Source organism: Heterodontus francisci, chromosome 18, assembly GCF_036365525.1.
Source record: "Heterodontus francisci isolate sHetFra1 chromosome 18, sHetFra1.hap1, whole genome shotgun sequence".
Classification (NCBI taxonomy): domain Eukaryota; kingdom Metazoa; phylum Chordata; class Chondrichthyes; order Heterodontiformes; family Heterodontidae; genus Heterodontus; species Heterodontus francisci.
This window is the reverse complement of record NC_090388.1, coordinates 76,031,402-76,053,026: the sequence shown is the minus strand read 5'-3', so window position 1 is coordinate 76,053,026 and position 21,625 is coordinate 76,031,402. Positions and strand designations below refer to the sequence as shown.

Below are 21,625 nucleotides of genomic sequence, written 5' to 3'. Positions count from 1 at the left end.
GCTGCCATGGCTGCAAGCACCTAATTCTTCAAAGGCCTGGGATCTTCCTGGTCTCTTTGGATCAGCCATTTAAACCACTAAGTAGTGGAACCAAAAGGGGCCTTCCTGTGAGTTATTACCATTCAGTCGGTCAGGGCCCTTTTCTAATGTAAACGTAGGAACACGAGGAGGCCATTCAGCCCATTGAGCCTGTTCAACCATTTAATTCGATAATGGCTGATCCACAGCTCAACTCCATCTACCCACTTTAGCTCCATATTCCTTGATACTCTTGCCTAACAATGTCTGAATATCTCAGTGTTGAAAGCTCCAGTTGACCCCATCATCCACACTCTTTTGAGGTGGTGTTACCAAATTCCTTGTACGCTTTGTGTGGAAAATGTGCTTCCCGATTTCACTCCTAAATGACCTGGCTCTAATTTTAAGATAGCGCTCACTTTTTCAGGATCTGGAAATAATTTCTCTGTGTCCATCCTTTTATCATATTAAACACCTCAGTTAGATCATCCCTCTAGCCTCGAATATTTGTGTCAATGAGATAAGGTAAGCTGTCTTTGTGTATTGAGTATTGTAAGGTAGTAGAAAATCTAGCAGTGATGAGGAGACCTGTTTTTTTTTTTCATTTCTGTATTTATTTACCTCCCTCCTCTCTCGACATGGTCATCTTGCATCATGTCTGGCCTGGCTGATCTCCCCACTTCGCTGAATGTTGTATGAGGGGCAGATGGGGTCTCTCTCTCCCTCCATGGTCCCCGTCTGCCCCCAGGGATACCTGCCTCGAGTTGTGACTTGAACACTGAGTATGACAGACATTGGAAGCTCACTGCAGGGAAACAGCATGCTGCTGCGTCCGGCCAGTCTGGTGTCAGCTGTGGCTCATTGGTGGCACTTGGGGCACTTCAATGCATTACTCAGGAAGTGCTGCACTGTTATAGGTGCTGTCTTTTGGATGAGAGGTTAAACCGAGGCCCCGCCTGCTCTCTTAGATGAATGTAAAAGATCCAATGAAACCATACAAAGAAGAGCAGGGGTGTTATCCCCAGTCTCGTGGCCATAATTTATCTTTCAGCCAAGGTCATTTCAGCAGATTGTCTGGCCGTATTTCATCTTGCTATTTGTGGGACTTGCAAATTGAGCTATGTCATTCTTACATTAAAACAGTGACTGCACTTCAAAAGTACTTCATTGGCTGCAAAGTACTTTGAGACATCCTGAGGTCATGAAAGCTGTTATAGAAATGGAAGTTATTTCCTTTTTTCCTAGCAAAATTATTTTTGTTAAACTTTAATTATTTGATATTTCTGGCAGTGTGAAGTGAAAGCATGTTTATTTCACACCCTGATTACCCAGTGAGGTAAGTCACAGGGAGAATAGCATTTCCTTTAGGTTGTTGGAAGATTCAGTGACTAAGGGGGAGGTGGGTTGAGAGGGAGGCGTTTACACTGCAGCTGAGGTACCAAAAATTAGAGATGCACTGCTTCGGAATATCATCACCCCTGTGCTCGCTGACCTACATTAGCTCCCGATCCAACAATGCCTTAAATTAATAAATCTCATCCTTGTGTTCAAAGTGTGCACTCACCCCTCCTTATCTCGATCAGCTTTTCCGGTCCTGTACCCTTCCAAATTCTCTGTGCTGGTCCAGCTCTGACCTCTTGTACATCTCCTATTTCCTTCACTCCACTATTAGCGACCATGCCTTCAGCTGTCTGGACCCTAAGCTCTGGAATTCCCTCACTAACTTCTTTCTCTAGCTTAAAATTTACCTCTTTGACCAAGCTGTCCTTGTGTGGCTCATTGTCAAATTTTGTCTGCTTTCCTGGGAAGTGCCTTGGGCGGCACAGTGGCTCAGTGGTTAGCACTGCAGTCTCATAGCTCTAGCAAACTGGGTTCAGTTCTGGGTACTGCCTGTGCGGAGTTTGCAAGTTCTCCCTGTGACCGTGTGGGTTTCCATCGGGTGCTCTGGTTTCCTCCCACAGCCAAAGACTTGCAGGTTGATAGGTAAATTGGCCATTGTAAATTGTCCCTAGTGTAGGTAGGAGAATGGTGGGAATATTGGCCATTATAAATTGCCCCTAGTATAGGTAGGTGGTAGGAGAATGGTGGGGATGAGGTAGGGAATATGGGATTAATGTAGGATTAGTATAAATGGGTGGTTGTTGGTCGGCACAGACTCGGTGGGCTGAAGGGCCTGTTTCAGTGCTGTATCTCGAAATAAATATTTTACTATGTTAAAGCACTATATAAATGAAAGTTATTGTTGTGTCACCAGTCCTGATGGAAGCTGATATTTTCATTTGCCGCCTTCCATGGTTGTCCGTAGCCACAAAAATCTGGGTCTGGGTGCATGGGTAAAGTTAGAGTCATAGAGTTATACAGCACAGAAACAGGCCCTTCGGCCCACCGTGTCTGTGACGGCCATCAAGCACCTAACTAGTCTAATCCCATTTTCCAGCACTTGGCCCATAGCCTTGTATGCTGTAGCGTTTCAAGTGCTCATCTAAACACTTCTTAAATATTGTGAGGGTTCCTGCCTCTACCACCTCTTCAGGCAGTGCATTCCAGATGTCAACCACCCTCTGGATGAAAATTATTTTCCTCAAATTCCCTCTAAACCTCCTGCCCCTTACCCTAAATCTATGCCCCCTGGTTATTGACCCTTCCACTAAGGGAAAAAGTCTCTTCCGATCTAACCCATCAATACCCCTCATAATTCTGTATACCTCAATTATGTCCCCCCTCAGTCTTCTCTGCTCCAAGGAAAACAACCCTAGCCTTTTCAGGCTGTTTTCATAACTGAAATACTCCAGCCCAGACAACATCCTGGTGAATCTCCTCTGCACCCTCTCCAGTACAATCACATCTTTCCTACAGTGTGGTGCCCAGAACTGTACACAGTACTCCAGCTGTGACCTAACTAGCATTTTATACAGCTCCATCATAAACTCCCTGCTCTTATATTCTATGCCTTGGCTAATAAAGGCAAGTATCCCATATGCCTTCCTAACCACCTTATCTACCTGTGCTGCTGCCTTCAGTGATCTATGGACAAGTACACCAAGGTCCCTCTGACCCTCTGTACTTCCTAGGGTCCTACCATCCATTGTATTTTCCCTTGCCTTGTTAGTCTTCCCAAAATGCATCACCTCACACTTCTCAGGATTAAATTCCATTTGCCGCTGCTCCGCCCATCTTACCAGCCCATCTATATCATCCTGTAATCTAAGGCTTTCCTCCTCACTATTTACGACACCACCAATTTTTGTGTCATCTGCGAACATACTGATCATACCTCCTATATTCATGTCTAAATCATTAATGTACACTACAAACACCAACGGTCCCAGCACCGATGCCTGTGGTGCACCACAGGTCACAGGCTTCCACTCACAAAATCACTGGTGATTTTACTGCACTGAGTCTTGAGGGAGAAAGAAGAGTGTGTAGCTTTTGAAGTATAAGGAAGGAAGGTTCAAAGGAGCACTGGGCATTTTAGTGTCCATAAACTATGAACAAGAGTATTTTCAATGGGGAGTAAGAGAGTTTGGAGAATAGAGTTGACCTAACAGATGTCAAGTCCAAGAGTGTGAGAAAGTCACTGCAGAATCCTTCCCACATACAGGAGCGATGTTGAAGGCCTGGGCAAAGTTGGATCGACCAGTAATTTGCATGTTAAAGAAAAATCTAACCACACCGCTCTCCTCCCAGCACACATTTGCATTCTGATATGGGAGTGTGCGATTTCACAGATGTCCGTCAAACGTTAGGAAGAAGTGGCCTTAAACATATCTGTTCTTGTTAACAGAAATACATCCAGGAGGCCCGGAGTATAGGAAAAAGCGTACGGCAACCCAAACTCTCTGATCTGTCACCCGCTGTCATTGCACAGACCAACTGGAAGTTTGTAGAAGGTCTGCTTAAAGAATGTCGCATTAAGGTAACTCAGTTGTTTTGCTTTCAATTATACATAGGCAAAGATCAGAGAACAGATTTGGGGCAGATGAACGATTCAGTTAATTCTTCCCCTCCCCCTTCCCCTTCCTTGTCTAGTCCTGAGGTTTAATTTCTGATCTCAGCTGGTCTGATGTTGGTGTCGGTGCTTTTGGGCTAGAGGGCTGTGGGGTGGATGCTGCCTAATCAGCAGGGCTTGTTACTCAAGCCTTGATGGACCTTCTGTTTACCAGGACGCGTGAGACCATTAGTGCTGCACTGGAGTGTCAGCCAAGATTGAAGAACAAAGACCAGGGGGTGTATGTGCACAAGTCGTTGAAGGTGGTAGGACCAGTCGAGAATACTGGTACAAAAGCACACGGGATCCTTGACTTTGATAATAGAGGCATGGAGTACAAAAGCAAGGTAGTTATACTAAACCCACTGGTTAGGCCCCTGCTGGAATATTGTGTTCAATTCTGGGCACCACACTTAGGAAGGAAGTCAAGGCCTTAGAGAGAGCGCACAGGAGATTTGGTAGAATGGTACCAAGGATGAAAGACTTCAGTTAAGTGAAGAGATTAGAGAAACTGGGGTTGTTCTTCTTAGAGTAGAGAAGATTAAGGGGACATTTGATAGAGGTGTTCCAAATCTTTAAAGGTTTTGATAGAATAAATAAGGAGAAACTGTTTCCAGTGGCAGAAAGGTCAATAATCAAAGGACACAGATTTAAGGTTATTGGCAAAACAACCAGAGGTGACATGAGGGGAAAAAATGCAGAAAGTTATGATCTGGAATGCTCTGCCTGAAAGGGTGGTGAAAGAAGATTCAGTAGTAACTTTCAAAAGAGATTTGGAAAAATACTTGAACTGGCAAAAATTGCAGGGCTATGGGGAAAGAGCAGAAGAGTAGAATTAATTGGATAGCTGCTCCAAAAAGCCAGCAAGGGCACAATGGCCTCCTTTTGAGCTGCATCATCCTATGATTCTCTGATTCTATAAGCTCACATTCTGAAGTTGGGTTTGAACCAACAACCTTGGGGTTCTGAGGAAAAGCACTCTTAACTGAGTCAAGCTGGCAGTTGCTGGATAGTTAACAGGAGTGGGGACCTGGAATGGAGGCAACCTATTGACAGCGTAAGGAATCGGTGAAGAGGTAGGAGACAAAGTGTAGGGCTAATGGGTATGCACTCTATGAGGTAAGATGTGACTAGTATTGTCCTCCAGGGATCGCTACCTGGGTCTCAGCTTTTCACAAAATGGAGAGAAAGTATGAATTGTGAAGTAACCAAGGGGTTTAGGGGTCCATGTATAGAAATCACGAAAAACTAGTTGTCAGGTATATTAAAAAATTAAACAGGCTAATAGAGTGTTGGCCTTTATCTCAAAGGGGCTGAAATACAAAAAGGTTTGAGTTATGCTACAGTTGTATAAAGCTCTGGTTAGCCCGCAACTGGGTACTGCACCTCAGGGAAGAAATATTGACCTTGGAGGGGATGCAGAGCAGATTCAGCAGAATGACCTCAGGCTGAAAGGGTTAAATCATGAGGGCAGATTGCAAAAATCTGAAGTTTATTGCCTTGAGTGTGGAAGATTAAGGGATGATCTAATTGAGGTGTTTCAGATGATTAAATGATTTGATAGCGGAGGTAGAAAGAAACTATTTCCTCTGGTGAGAAAGTCCAGAACAAGGGGGAATTAGTCTTAAAGTTAGAGCTAGGTTGTTCAGGGGTGATGTAAGGAAGCACCTCTTAACACAAAGGGGAGTGAAAATCTGGAAAACTCCCCTCACAAAGCTATTGAGGCTGGTGGTCCAATGAAAATTTCAAGTTGAGTGATAGATTTTTGCTAGTCACGGGTATTATGGGTTACAGAACCAAGGCAGGTAAATAGAGTTGAGGTACAGATCAGTTATGATCTAATTGAATGGCAGAACAGGCTCAAGGGGCTGAATGGTCTACTGATGTTCCTTTGAACCTCAGCTAAATATTTCTCAGGCAAATGCAAGAGTTCTGAGGCTTCCCTTTACTTTTTATTTGGTTTGGAGTTTCCCATTTCGTGGACAGAGGGGTCTTGGCTGTCCTGGGCATGCGGAGGGAAGAAGGCCACGTCTCTTTTGAGGTTAACTAAAGTTTTATCATTGAATTTTTTTTCTTCTTGTCCTAGCATGTTCTCAGTTGTGCAAGTATTGGTTTTAACAAGTATCAGGATGGTTTGAATTCATTTGGATGTCCTCTATTGCAGACCAAACGGATGTTGGTGGAAAAGATGGGGCATGAAGCCGTGGAGCTGGGACATGGAGAGGCCAACATTACTGGCTTGGAGGAGAACACATTGATAGCCAGCCTGTGTGACCTATTGGAGAGAATCTGGAGTCACGGGCTGCTTATCAAACAGGTGAGTTATCCAGAGGGGCTCTGACCTTCCCCAGATTATACTGCACTTTCATGAGCCGTTTGAGTGCTGGGTTTAGCACAGCCAGTAAATCGCATCTTCAGCACTTGCCCTTCCTTTGTTTTTTTGCAGGGAAAATCAGCGCTCTGGTCCCACCTGCTTCACTACCAGGACAGTGAGCAGAAGCGAGAAGCGACAGTGGAGACCCCAGGTGAGCAGATGTCTGTTTGCAAGAAGTGATATCACATAAGTGGAAAGAAAATAATGTGCATGGAAAATGAGAGATCTGGGTGGTCCTGATTAACCGTAGATTGAAGCTATTGCAACAATGCTAGTGGCAGTAAAGCAAATTAGATGCATTAAAAGGTCAATATTGAGATAAAATGGTGAGATGATCCCGCCACTTATTAAATAATTAGTGCAACCACACTTGGAATATTCTGATCACCATGGTACGAAATGATATTGCAGCGATTGAAAGAATATGGAAGAGAGCAACCCGAACGATTGAGGGGCTGGAAAGACTAATCCATGAGGAGTAATTATGTAAATTGGGCATGTCCTCAAAGGAAAAGGGAAGATTGAGAGGTGACAGTTTGCTGTTTTTAAGATTCTAAAGGGATGAGCTAATGTAGATCATGACACGCTCTTTCAATTTGCCCAGAACAGTAGAACCAGAGGATGTGGCCTGCAATAGAAGGAGGATAAATTCAAAACTACTCTGTGAAAACATTATTTCAGTAAGCGAGTGGTCAATCTATGCAACAGGGAGACAGTGAAAGCAGAAAATGTTGATTCATTCAAATGAAAATTAGATTGGTTCAAGAAAATAACACTTTGGGATATAGTAAATAAGGAATTTGAGACATGTCAAGTGGTAAGTCAAGCACACTTGAGTTACAGGTGACTTTGGACCTATGGTTCCCAAAGCTCTCCACTGTTGGGATTTTTCCCCACCTCATGTCTGGGTCAGTTGTAGACTAATTGATCAAGATTGATTGCTATGATTCGTCAATCATGCGTCACTTGTGAACTGCCTGTTCCTGTCACCAATCCACCTGAGCAATGGAAATCAGGCCCAAAGCCAAATTATCAGACCTCACCATTCTGGTGCAGGGATTGTTCTGCCCAAACTATTAGGCCCACACTCATGGCAACAGCTGAAATAGAGGGCTGAGTTTAATCAGCGCTCCGCGGCGGAGCCCTGTGAAAGCGGCGGCCTTCCAACATGGAAGCGCCGCTGCACAGCCCCCCTGATATTACACGCAGGGGCTGACTTAAATGGAGGGGGCGGAGCTGCCGCCCCCGATGACATAGAGGAGGCGGCCGCCGCGTCCCTGGCAACGGCATCCAGCGCCTCCATGCAGGTGCAGCCATTTTTAAAGGGCTTCAAGCCCTTAGAAGAAATTTGAAATTTTAAAGGCACAGTGTTTAATATTGCAATTAAAAAATTAAATAAAAGCTGGAGTCCCTTTCCCACACCACCCCCTCCCTCTCCCCCCGCCCCCCCACTCCCATGTTTGTTTTTCAGGCTATCACTCCAAAATTTACTTTATTCCCAACCCGAAACTTCCCCCTGCAACCTTCTCACATTTTCCCTTCAACGCCTTCCCACCATCCCCAAAGCCAATAAAAAGTGTTTTCCCTGCTCCCCCACACCTCGCGCCCTGATAATTTTATTCCTCCCCCCTTCCCACCAGTGTCTCGCCTCAGAACTCCGTATGGAGTTCTGAAGGTGCGCAGATTGTGATCGGCAGCTGTAAAATCGGTGTAGGATGGCCGCCGCCAAGAGGTGGGGGGGTGGGGTCGCACCGAAGTCCCCCCACCGCTGGCAATATGCGGCAGGCACTTCTCAACGTCGGGGGTCGAGGTGGGCTTCTCCCCGCAGAATTTTACGGGGCCCCCCCCCCCGCCCTGCCGTGACCCATGATGTCGAGGGGCTGGGATAATTCAGCCCACAATTACCAACTCTGGCTGGACGCATTCCTGGGAGTTTCATCACATGACCTGCTGCATCCAGCCACCATGCCCAGGCAAAAAGCCTTTTTACTCCCATCTCCAATTTTTTTACAACTAATAAACAAAAATTTCCAAAGAAAATGATTTTCAAATATGCACACAACCTCTTTTTAATGCCCTGTGATTTTTCTCCTGGGTTTCTCATAGCAGTGTCCTGGAGATAATGTTTAATTCCTGGAGGGTTGGCAATCCTCCCAGCTGAAACCACCTCGATCTAAACCTGCCTCATGATCACACACATGGCTTTCTGGTAATGTCTTTGTAACAATGACTGAGGAGCTATTAAGTATTAATCCATTAAAAGAAGGATTTAACATACGGGAATTGATGAAAATAGAGACATGCTGTCAAAGCTTTTCATCTTGCACTCATCAGGACAACCCGCAAGAATACTAATGTAAGGGAAAACAGCGACTTTATACTGTAAGACAAGAGAGTGCTGATTGGTAAGCAAGTGAACTCTGATTGGTAGAGGCATTGCTATCGAGAATGCACCAGTTTACGGTGACTGACAGTTAACTGCCAAGCTTTGTTTGAAATATAAACCAGGCAGTTTGACTCTGATTGGTCGAAGCATTGCCTTGAGGAATGAACCAGCGAATGGCTGTCACTTATTTTGTTTAGCTGAAACAGGCACAACATTTGTACATGTTCTTTCTGTCGGCAAAGAACAGGGCCCTGTGTATTAATAGATGCTTCCAGTATGTACAAATGAGCCACACTGCAAGCCTGACTGGCAATCTTAAATTGGTTGTCAGCGTAATTCTTAGCACACTTAGCAATTCTTAGAGGATTATTTAGCAAATGTTGTCCAATCGCAGAATCACATCTAATGTTGGACACTGTGTTTTGAGTTTTGCAAGCACGGGCTGGTTGGGTACAGCCTGTACCTTGCCCGTTGCAAACAGTGGAAGGGACGTGTTGTTTGATACAATCTGCCAGTCTTTGGGAAGTACAGCCGATATACCTAGCATCATACTGGCATTGAAATTCATATATCACATTACTCATTTGTGTGATAGGCAAGACGTCTTTTTGGCTCGACGGCATCATCCTAGTGGCGAACACCACATGTGTTGCTACTGCATAGTAGCAGCGTGAAACAGCTAGCTTCACCTGTTGCTCAAATTTTTGGGATACATTACCCTTGCAGGGTAATTTGAGGTAGACTGAGCACTTTTCAGGGCCTTAGGCCCGTTCATAAGTTCAATACATAGTGTCCAACATTAGATGTGATTCCGCGATTGAACAACATTTGCTCAATAATCCTCAGTGTGCTAAGAATTACACTGACAGCCAATTTAAGATTGTCAGTGGGGCTCACAGTGTGGCGCATTTGGGCGTACTGAAAGCTACATTATTAATACACAAAGCCCTGTTCTTTGCAGACAGAAAGAACATGTACAAACATTGCACCTGTTTCAGCTAAACAAAATAAGTGGCAGCCATTCGCTGGTTCAGTCCTCAGGGAAATGCCGTAACCAATCAGAGTCAAGCTGCCTTGTTTAAATTTCAAACAACGCTTGGCAGTTAACTGTCAATCACGGTAAACTGGTGCATTCTCCATGGCAATGCCTCTACCAATCAGAGTTCACTTGCCAACCAATCAGCACTCTCTTCTCATACAGTATAAAGTCATTGTTTTCCTTTACATTGGTAATCTTGCGGATTGTCCTGATGAGTGCAAGACGAAAAGCTTTGACAACATGTCTCTATTTTCAGCAATACTCAAGTTCTGTACTACCAAATTACTATTTGTATACGGGCATTGTATAATTTGTGATCAATCTCCCTCCGAGTTTGGACTCTGACTTCCCTATTGCCTTTTGCTTTTCCGGAATGTTCTCACAGTTGCAGCTGGGCTGGAAAGGCGAAGGTCGGACTCGGGACTGAACTTGCCGACCCTCAGGATCTCCCTCATCCATGACATGAGGTACAGTGCGACAACGAGTCTGAACAACGTTACAAAGCACATTATACCAGCAGCTCAACACACATACACTAAATATTTTTAACAGCTAGCCCATCTTGGAGGTGGGAAGTAATCTTACAAAATGTAATATTTCATGTAATGTTCAATGAAGAGTGCAGGTGGGCATGCCAGGCGCAGCACCAGGCATATCTAAAAATGAGGTGTCAACCTGGTGAAGCTACAACCCAAGATTACTTGCGTGTCATAGAGTTATACAGCACAGAAACAGGCCCTTCGGCCCATCGTGTCTGTGCCGGCCATCAAGCACCTAACTATTCTAGTCCCATTTTCCAGCACTTGGCCCGTAGCCTTGAATGCTGTGGCGTTTCAAGTGCTCATCTAAATACTTCTTAAATGTTGTGAGGGTTCCTGCCTCTACCACCCCTTCAGGCAGTGTATTCCAGATTCCAACCACCCTCTGGGTGAAAATTATTTTACTCAAATCCCCTCTAAACCTCCTGCCCCTTACCTTAAATCTATGCCCCCTGGTTATTGACCCTTCGCTAAGGGAAAAGGTCTCTTCCGATCTAACCCATCAATACCCCTCATAATTTTGTATACCTCAATCATGTCCCCACTCATCCTTCTCTGTTCTAAGAAAAACACCCCTAGCCTTTTCAGTCTCTCTTCATAGGTGAAATGCTCCAGCCCAGGCAACATCCTGGTGAATCTCCTCTGCACCCTCTCCGCTGCAATTACATCCTTCCTACAGTGTGGTGCCCAGAACTGTACACAGTACTCCAGCTGTGGCCTAACTAGCATTTTATACAGCTCCATCATAAACTCCCTGCTCTTATATTCTATGCCTTGGCTAATAAAGGCAAGTATCCCATATGCCTTCCTAACCACCTTATCTACCTGTGCTGCTGCCTTCAGTGATCTATGGACAAGTACACCAAGGTCCCTCTGACCCTCTGTACTTCCTAGGGTCCTACCATCCATTGTATTTTCCCTTGCCTTGTTAGTCTTCCCAAAATGCATCACCTCACACTTCTCAGGATTAAATTCCATTTGCCACTGCTCCACCCATCTTACCAGCCCATCTATATCGTCCTGTAATCTAAGGCTTTCCTCCTCACTATTTACGACACCACCAATTTTCGTGTCATCTGTGAACCTACTGATCATACCTCCTATATTCACGTCTAAATGATTAACGTACACTACAAACAGCAAAGGTCCCAGCACCGATCCCTGTGGTACACCACTGGTCACAGGCTTCCACTCGCAAAAACAACCCTTGACCATGACCCTCTGTTTTCTGCCACCAAGCCAATTTTGGATCCAATTTGCCAAATTGCCCTGGATCCCATGGGCTCTTACCTTCTTTACCAATCTCCCATGTGGGACCTTATCAAAAGCCTTACTGAAGTCCATGTAGACTACATCAACTGCTTTACCCTCATCTACACATCTAGTCACCTCCTCGAAAAATTCAGTCAAGTTAGTTAGACACGATCTTCCTCTGACAAAGCCATGCTGACTATCCCTGATTATTTCCTGCCTCTCCAAGTGGAAATTAATCCTGTCCCTCAGAATTTTTTCCAACAGTTTCCCAACCACTGATGTTAGACTCACCGGCCTGTAATTACCTGGTTTATCCCTGCTACCCTTCTTGAATAATTGTGCCACATTCACTGTCCTCCAATCCTCTGGTACCTCTCCCGTGGCCAGAGAAGATCTGAAAATTTGTGTCAGAGCCCCTGCTATCACCTCCCTTGCCTCACACAACAGCCTTGGATACATCTCTTCTGGGCCTGGAGATTGATCCACTTTTAAGCCTGCTAAAACATCTAATACTTCCTTTCAATGTTAATGTGTTCAAATATATCGCAATCCCCCTCCCTGATCTCTACACCTACATTGTCGTTCTCCACAGTGAAAACAGATGAAACGTAATCATTTAAAACCTCACCTATGTCCTCCGGCTCCACACACAGATTGCCACTTTGGTCCCTAATGGGCCCTACTCTTTTCCTGGTTATCCTCTTGCCCTTAATATACTTATAAAACGCCTTAGGATTTTCCTTTATATTGACAGCCAATGTTTTTTCATGTCCCCTCTTCGCTCTCCTAATTACTTTTTTAAGTACCCTGCTACACTTTCTATACTTCTCTAATGCCTCCACTGTTTTCAGTGCTCCGAATCTGCCATAAGCCTCCTTTTTTTTCCTGATCCAATACTCTATATTTCCTGGACTTGATGGTCCTACCCTTCACCTTAATGGGAACATGTTGGCTCTGAACTCTCACTATTTCCTCTTCGAATGACTCCCACTGGCCTGATGTAGACTTTCCTACAAGTAGCCGCTCCCAGTCCAATTTGGCCAGATCCTGTTTTATCAAATTGAAATCGGCCTTCCCCCAATTCAGTACCTTTATTTCTGGCCCGTCTTTGTCCTCTTCCATGACTACCTTAAATCTTACAGAGTTATGATCACTATCCCCAAAATGCCTCCCCACTGATACCTCTACCACTTGTCCAGCTTCATTCCCTAGGATTAGGTCTAGTACTGCCCCTTCTCTTGTAGGACTTTCTACGTCGCAAAAAGCTCTCCTGTATGCATTTTAAGAATTCCTCCCCCTTTAAGCCTTTTGCACTAAGAAAACAGGGTAAGAATCATGCGAAAGACAGAACTAGGTGATCCCACAACTAACGGATCAGAGCTAAGCTCTGCAGTCCTGCCACATCCAAGCATGAATTGGTGGACAATTAAACAACTAACTGGAGGAGATGGCTCCTCATTGATGGGGGAGCCCAGCACATGAGTGCAAAAGACAAGGCTGAAGCATTTGCAACAATCTTCAGCTAGAAGTGCCGAGTGGATGATCCATCTCGGCCTCCTCCTGAAGTCCCCAGCATCACAGATGCCAGTCTTCAGCCAATTCGATTCACTCCACGTGCTATCAAGAAACGGTTGAAGGCACTGGATACTGCAAAGGCTACGGGCCCTGATAACATTCCGGCAATAGTACTGAAGACCTGTGCTCCAGAACTTGCCGTGCCCCTAGCCAAGCTGTTCCAGTACAGCTACAACACTGGCATCTACCCGTCAATGTGGAAAACTGCCCAAGTATATCCTGTACACAAAAAGCAGGACAAATCCAACCCAGCCAATTAGCACCCCATCATTCTACTGTCAATCATCAGTAAAGTGATGGAAGATGTCGTAGACAGTGCTATCACATGGCACTTGCTAAGCAATAACCTGCTCAGTGACGCTCAGTTTGGGTTCTGCCAGGGCCACTCAGCTCCTGACCTCATTACAGCCTTGGTTCAAACATGGACAAAAGAGCTGAACTCAAGAGGTGAGGTGAGAGTGACTGCCCTTGACATCAAAGCAGCATTTGACCGAGTATGGCATCAAGGAGCCCTAGCAAAACTGGGAATCGGGGGAACACTCTTCGCTGGTTGGAATCATGCCTAGCGCAAAGGAAGATGGTTGTGGTTGTTGGGGGTCAATCATCTGAGCTCCAAGACATCACTGCAGGAGTTCCTCAGGGTAGTGTCCTCAGCCCAACCATGTTCAGCTGCTTCATCAATGACCTTCCTTCAATCATAAGGTCAGAAGTGGGGATGTTTGCTCATGATTTCACAATGTTCAGCACCATTCGTGACTCCTCAGATACTGAAACAGTCCGTGTAGGAATGTAGCAAGACCTGGACAATACCCAGGCTTGGGCCGATAAGTGGCTAGTAACATTCGTGCCACACAAGTACCAAGCAATGACTATCTCCAACAAAAGAGAATCTAACCATCTCCCCTTGTCATTCAATGGCATTACGATCGCTGCATTCTTTACCATCAACATCCTGGGGGGTTACCATTGACCAGGAACTGAACTGCATTAGCCATATAAATACTGTGGCTACAAGAACAGGTCAGAGGCTAGGAATCCTGCAGCGAGTTAATCACTTCCTGATTCCCCAAAACCTGTCCACCATCTACAAGGCACAAGTCAGGAGTGTGATGGAATACTCTCCACGCCTGGATGGGTGCAGCTCCAACAACACTCAAGAAGCTCGACACCATCCAGGACAAAGCAGCCCACTTGATTGGCACCCTCTCCACAAACATTCACTCCCTCCACCATCGATGCACAGTGACAGCAGTGTGTACCATCTACAAGATGCACTGCAGCAACGCACCAAGGCTACTCAGGCAGCACCTTCCAAACCCGCGACCTCTACCACCTAGAAGGACAAGGGCAGAAAATGCGTGGGAATACCACCATCTGCAAGTTCCCCTCCAAGCCACACACCATCCTGACTTGGAACTATATCGCCGTTCCTTCACTGTCGCTGGGTCAAAATCCTGGAACTCCATTCCTAATAGGACTGTGGGTGTACCTACCCCAGATGAACTACAGCAGTTCAAGAAGGCAGCTCACCACCACCTTCTCAAGGGAAATTAGGGATGGGCAATAAATGCTGGCCTGGCCAGTGACGCCCACATCCCATGAAATGCATAAAGAAAAAGTGCTCGAACTGAACAGATCTAACTGATCGATTTAATGTTTCACTCACTCTCTGGACAGCTGAAAGGAGTTACATAGAATTTACAGCACGGAAACAGGCCATTCGGCCCAACTGATCTATGCCAGTGTTTACGCTCTATATGAGTCTCCTTCCACCCTACTTCATCTAAACCTATCAGCATAACCTTCTATTCAATTCTCCCTCATGTACTTATCTATATCTCCCTTAAATGCATCGGTGCTATTTGCCTCAACTACTCCTTGAGGTAGCAAATTCCAGCTTCCAACCACAGTCTGTGTAAAGAAGTTTCTCTTGAAATCCCTATTGGATTTATTAGTAACTTTTCTATATTTATGACCTTTAGTTTTGAACTCCCCCACAATTGAAAACATCTCTACTCTACCCTATCAAACCTCTTTATACTTTAAAACCCTCTATCAGATAACCCCTCAGCCTTCTCTTTTTTTAGAGAGAAGAATCCCAGTATGTTCAGTCTCTCCTGATACTTGTATTCTCTCAGCTCTGGTATCATCTTTGTAGATCATTTTTTGCACTTTCTCCAGTTCCTCCATATTCTTTTCCTGTTCTTGTACTATGAGAGACAGTGGCTTAGGAGAAGCTGAATTACTCAGTGTAACCCCTGGAGTGCTGTGGGCTGTCACTTTTATTGCCCTTTAGTTGCTTTTGCTGTCAATTGTGAACTAACTGCATTGCCCTCATATTTTATACTGTAGCATTACCATGAGATCACTGTAAGAGGCAGCCCTGCAATATAAGAGGCTCTTGTTATTTAGGACCGTTAACTCAAACAGGGAATGCTCATTAAACCCCGAACACCCTCATTAATAAACAATGCAACAGACAGTTTTTGATGGCTGCTGAATTGCACTCAGGAACTCACGTCAACATGTTATAAATAATTTGGCATGTGTCACCTTCACCATCTGTTAAAGAAAGAAAAACTTGCATTTATATAACACCTTTCATGTCCTCAGGATGTCCCAAAACACTTCACAGCCAGTGAAGGGCTTTTTGAAGCATATTTGCTGTTGTAATGTGGGAAACACAGCTGCCAATTTGTGCACAGCAAGCTTCCATAAACAACAATGTGATAATAATCAAATCATCTGTTTTAGTGATGTTAGTTGAGAGATAAATATGGTCCAGAACACCCAGAGAACTCCCCTACTCTTCTTTGAATAGTGCCATAAGATCTTTTGTAGCCACCTGAGAGGACAGTTTATTGTCTCGTCGAGAAGACAGCACAGCATTCCCTCAGTACTGCACTGGAGTGTCGGCCTAAATTATGTGCTTAAATCTCTGGAATGGGATTTAAACCCATAACTTCCTGACTCAGTAGCAGGAGGACTACCTGTTGAGTTATAGCTCACTGGCTAATTCCTTTACCCAACTCCACCCCAAATGCAAACCCAAGAACATCATGGCCAATGGCTCCATAAGGCAGGATAAAAGGAGAGATGATCAGAGGGACGAAGAAGAAAATGTTAGTTTTAAAAATTGAATGCCATTTAATATTTCAGACATGTCCAACACATGAGTGAGATCAAGACGGATGTAGGCCGAGCCCGAGCATGGATTAGGCTGTCCCTTGAAAAGAAGGTGCTTTCTCAACAACTGAAGCAGCTCATGTTCAACCAAGGTCTTATCAAGTAGGTTTAAGTGATTGATCCTTTGCTTATGTCTGTTTAATTTTCAACAGTTGAAGAGTTCACTCTTGTTCATTGGCAAACTGTAAGAATCATAGAAATTTACAGCACAGAAGGAAAAGGAAGGACTTGCATTTTGTTAGTGCCTTTCACGACCTCAGGATGTCTCATTTTACAGAAATACTTCTGAAATGTAGAAACGTGACAGCCAGTTTGCACACAGCAAGATCCCATAAACACCAATGTGATGGTGACCAAATAATCTGTTTTGGTGAGGGATAAACATTGGCCAGGACACCAGGGGAGAACTACCCTGTTCTTCTGCAAAATAATGCTACAGGATCTTTTGCATCCACCAAAGAGAGCAGACAGGACCTTGGTTTGACATATCATCTGAAAGACAGCATCTCAAATAATGGAGTGTGCCCTCAATATTGCACTGGAGTGCCAGCCTGGATAATGTGCTGATGGTGTGGGACTTAAAGCCAGAACCTCTGACTTTGAGGCGAGAGTGCTACCACTGAGCCACAGCTGACACTTGAGAGGGCTATTCTGCCCGCTGTGCTTGTGCCAACTGGCTGAATAAGATAGCCACTAACTCCACCCTTACATTTTTCATTTTCAATTTTTTTGTCCACTTTCCTTTGAAAATCTCCTATAGATCCTGCTGCCACCACCATATCTAGTCGGGCATTCCATGCCCTAATAAAAATCTGCATTTAAATAAAATTCTCTCAACCTCTCGCTCAACACCCATCACATTGCCTCCTACTCACTCACTCGCTTGCAGGACTTCAGAACTGGAAAACACATCTCTCCCTCAGTTTTCACTTTCTCCTCCAGATTTAATCTTTTAAGACCCAAACTTGGTGTCACCTCTGATTTATTTCCCTTCTGACTTGCTCTGTTCATCCTTGTTTTTTCCCTGCATTAGACCGGGGTCCTTCGCTGAGGTCACTGTAGATGTAGAGTGAAGTTGTTGCACATCAGAATAAGAGGGTTCTTATTGCCAAGATAAATTTACACCTTTCGAGCTACTGATTTGTTTCCAATAGAAATAGTTTTTCTCAGTTAATCTTATCACAACTCATGTCAGATCAGCGGAGGGACTGAAGTGCTCTTCTCATTTCTAACTTGTTCATGTTCTGGTACGGAGAACTGTAGCAAAATGAGAAAAGTCAACTTCTGCACACTCTGTAGCAGCTTTAGGTGGGAGAGGCGACCTTTCTAATACTAACTAGGAGTAACCAGTTTATATTTGGTGAATGCAAACAACCGGTGACTCAACCCATTAATCCCAGTCTTTATCCATGGGAATCATGGAACCCTGTGGCTTTTCTGCACCAGTGTTTCCTATTTTTGGCCCAAGTTCCTTTGCGAGTCTTCCTGTATCGTATGACATTTTCTAGTGGTTCGAGCTTCAAGGCAGCCTTCTCCTAGACCTCTGTCTGTAGTCTGTTGCCAGGAGTTGGGTGATTTTGGCCTCAGCTGACTTGTGCTATAGGCAAATGGTAGCACCCATGTGTTAGATCAACCAAATAGATTCATCTAAATTATATAGGGTCATATGTCACCGAAAAATCAACTTTGTTGCTTTTAGTTTCTGTCAATATTAATAAAAGCAAGTTAATGTTTATATACTTACTAGTAGGATATCCACCGGGGCCTGTAAACTACTTACCAATCCAACTAAGTTCTCAACACAGCATAACTTATTTATATAAATAAAAGCAAAATACTGCGGATGCTGGAAATCTGAAACAAAAACAAGAAATGCTGGAATCACTCAGCAGGTCTGGCAGCATCTGTGGAAAGAGAAGCAGAGTTAACGTTTCGGGTCAGTGACCCTTCTTCGGAACTTATTTATACACCTAGATGGACAATGTCAGATGACTTGCTCTCAACCTATCAATTCTGAGATTATTGTCATGTGATCTTCTTGTGTCATATGCTCCTACACCAGTAAGTGGCAAGGTCACACCAAGTACACTCCATTCTCACTAGAATGTAGTTGTAATTTATGTATAAGGTAGCACAATTTTTCATTGTTATAGATATTACACTGGAACAGAATGATAACAGCTGAAACGTAGACAAGTTGGCTCCAAACTAGCTCCGATTCTTACACAAGCACTTTGATGCTTCTTAAATTGCATTAACCTGGCATCTCCTGCTTATTGTGTGGAATCCCTGCGGAATCCTAATGACCTAATCGAAACCAAGTGTTAGCCTCTATCACACACAATACATTCTCACACTACAGCGATATAAATACTGACGTCTGTATTGCTAAGCAGTTTCCCCTATTATATTCGTTATCCAACACCACACCGTGTCATACTTATGAGGAAAAACAAAACAAGTTACTGGCTTCAGCAGGTAAGGGAACAAGGAAATGAGAGTGTGAAGATATGGGTTTTTCGCAATTTTTACCTTCATCTACCTGATGGTCAGGCAGACCAAGGGAACTTGATAATGTTCAAGTTTAAAATTCGCATCCTTGTGTTCAAATCCTTGCATGACCTCAACCCGCCCACACCTCCTCCCCCAACTCTATAAGATCATGCAGTCCTACAAGTCTCAGAAATCTCTGCACTCCTCCGATTCTTGCCTCTTGAGCGTTCCCGCTTTTATTTGCTCCACCATTGGCATTGCATCTCCAGCTGCCTAGGCCCAAAGCTCTGGAATTTCCTCCCTAAACCTCTCCACCTCTCTCTCCTCCTTTAAGTCGGTTTCTTAAAACCTGCTTCTTTTGGTCAACTGTCCTAACATCTCCTTATGTGGTTCAGTGTCACATTTTATCTGATAGTGTTCCTGTGAAGTGCTTTGGGATGTTTTACTATGTTAAACACAAGTCGTTGCTGCTTTTGTTGATCTGCCGTCAGAGGAGTTATCGTTTAGCCAGTGTTGACCGTCTTTCCTTCTCATTAACAGGAAGTTGTACAAGCGTTATGCCTTCCTACGCTGTGAGGATGAGAAGGAGCAATTCCTTTACCACCTATTGTCGCTCAATGCTGTGGACTACTTCTGCTTTACGAGTGTGTTCACGACAATCAGTAAGTCGGGACAGTGACAGATCAAGACATAATAACTGGACTGGAATAATTGCTATAAAATCCAGCGAAGAAATTAGAGTTTTTCTTTCACAACAAGTTCTGGAATGCATGATGTGAAAGAGTGGTGGAAGTGGATTCAATAATAACTTTCGAAAGGGAATCTGATGAATACTTGAAACGGAAGAATTTGCAGAGCTGTAAGAAAAGAGCAGAGGGAGTGGGACTCATTGGATAGCCCTTCCCAAGAGCTGGCACAAGCACGATGGGGCAAATGGCCTCCTTCTGAACTATAAGATTCTATAAGTTCAAACATCATCTTTGACTATCTCATTCTTTCCCCAGAACACAAAACTGTAACACTCCTCACCTCCCTCAGTTTTCCTTTCTCCTACAAACATCTTTGAAGGCCCAAAGCTGGCCTTACCTCACCACTACTTGCCAACTCTTCATCCTCATTTTTATCCTGCGCCAGGGGTCAGCAACGTGTCTGTACACTGACACCAGTGTCCATGGTACAAATTTTGAGGTCCATGACTGTTAATTTTAGGAATGAAAAATTTCCCATTGACTTCTTTCCAGACAAGACCGTTGTAAAAAAAATTCACTGCTGGCAGTTTCACAGCTGACGGGTGCTGGGAGCAGGAACAGCGGCTTCCGAACTCAGGATAAGTTTGGGGTTTCTTGACGGGTTCCGATTTTTTTTTTAAAAGCCTGCCGAAAACCCTGAACTAGTCCTGAGTTCAGAAGCCACTGTTCCCGCTCCTGTCAGCTGCGAAACTGCCGGTTATGAATTTTAATAAAACTGAACAATCCCAAAGCAGTTCTGGGGAGAGTTTCCGCTCTCTGCAGCTGTCATGGTGGGGGGTGCGGTTGTGGAGAGAGAGAGGGGGAAGAGGGAAAGAGGGGGGGAGAGGCAGAGAGAGAGAGGAGAGAGGGGGAGAGAGAGATGCGGAGATGAATGGACATGGGGGAAGAGAGAGAGGGGGGAAGATGAATGGACACAAAGGGGGGAGGGAGGGAGAGATGGGGACAGAGAGACAGGGTGGAGAGTGATAGACACAATGGGGAGAGAAAGTGGGGAGAGAAGCGACGGAGAGAGAAGAACACAGAGGGGTGAGAGATGGACACAGAAAGAGGATTGGGATTAACAGAGAGATAGAGAGCGAGAGGGGAGCGAAACAGGTCAAGGTCACACCTGACAGATGGACATCTATCTGGATTCTCCACATTGCTACATTAAGTGTGTGCGCAGACATTGACTACTTGTGCGAACAAAAGCAGTGCCAGGTACTCACTAAATAGGGAGAAATGGGTTTTCAATCAGGCTGTGTTTTGATGGTATTAGGTTGGCTGTACAATTTATATACAAATTAATCGCCCCCACGTCCGTGGCTGAGTCAGTAATTTTGTCAAATGTCTGTGGTACAACATGGTGCCAGTCTCTGGCCTGCGTATGCCCAGGACTTTTACTCCGGTCACTTTGGTTGCTGAGTACATTTGTTGTGCAGCAAAATAAGATGGTTATTTTGTTATTCCAATATTCTCCCTCTTCTGAAATCTTTGACTCCCACTCATCCTTTCCCAAGTCCTCAGATCTCTGGAACTCAGTCTTCCCTTCTTTTCTCAATCCACAGTCCCTTAAACACAAACTTGCAATGACCTAATTGCTACTTCCCACTTCATCCCTTCCCTTTTCTTTGTTTTGAGTCTGCTTGTGTACTTTATTTTGAGGGCTGGCCTTCATCTGGGATCTTGAATATGTTTTAGATCAGCTGGACATACAGTGTTCAATGATGACTGTTGGTTTGTAGAGGAAATGAGCCCACAGTGTGCTGCTACTGTCGTATTGAGCTCTAAAGTGCTGACATTAAGTCATAGTTTACCCGATAGCTTGTTATGGAAAGACACTACCCAGTGTATACAGATCAGTACATCCAGTGCTCAATTACCTAGTCTCTATTGCGTTATCTATTATCACCTGCAACAGCACTTTGGATGCAATGATATATATTTGACCTAGAAATGGGGGAAGGATTAAGCCTTCTCCTAATGGCTATCCAATATACTTGTTGTGGATCTTGGCAGAGAGAAGACCAGGTCAGCTTGCT

The 21,625-nt window shown here is 44.5% G+C and overlaps 1 protein-coding gene across 3 annotated transcripts in view; it reads left to right on the top strand.

Moving 5' to 3' along the window:
- The window catches only part of LOC137379731 (DENN domain-containing protein 5B-like), a 299,114-nt gene that overhangs the window by 253,805 nt on the left and 23,684 nt on the right, over positions 1-21,625 (top strand). For 2 of the 3 annotated variants that reach the window (XM_068051032.1, XM_068051031.1), the window contains 6 exons: positions 3,806-3,937; positions 6,174-6,326; positions 6,456-6,534; positions 10,194-10,275; positions 16,336-16,464; positions 19,396-19,517. In XM_068051032.1, the coding sequence (XP_067907133.1) occupies positions 3,806-3,937; positions 6,174-6,326; positions 6,456-6,534; positions 10,194-10,275; positions 16,336-16,464; positions 19,396-19,517 (697 nt within the window). The remainder of the gene's footprint in view (positions 1-3,805; positions 3,938-6,173; positions 6,327-6,455; positions 6,535-10,193; positions 10,276-16,335; positions 16,465-19,395; positions 19,518-21,625) is intronic. The other variant, XM_068051033.1, reaches the window with a different exon arrangement.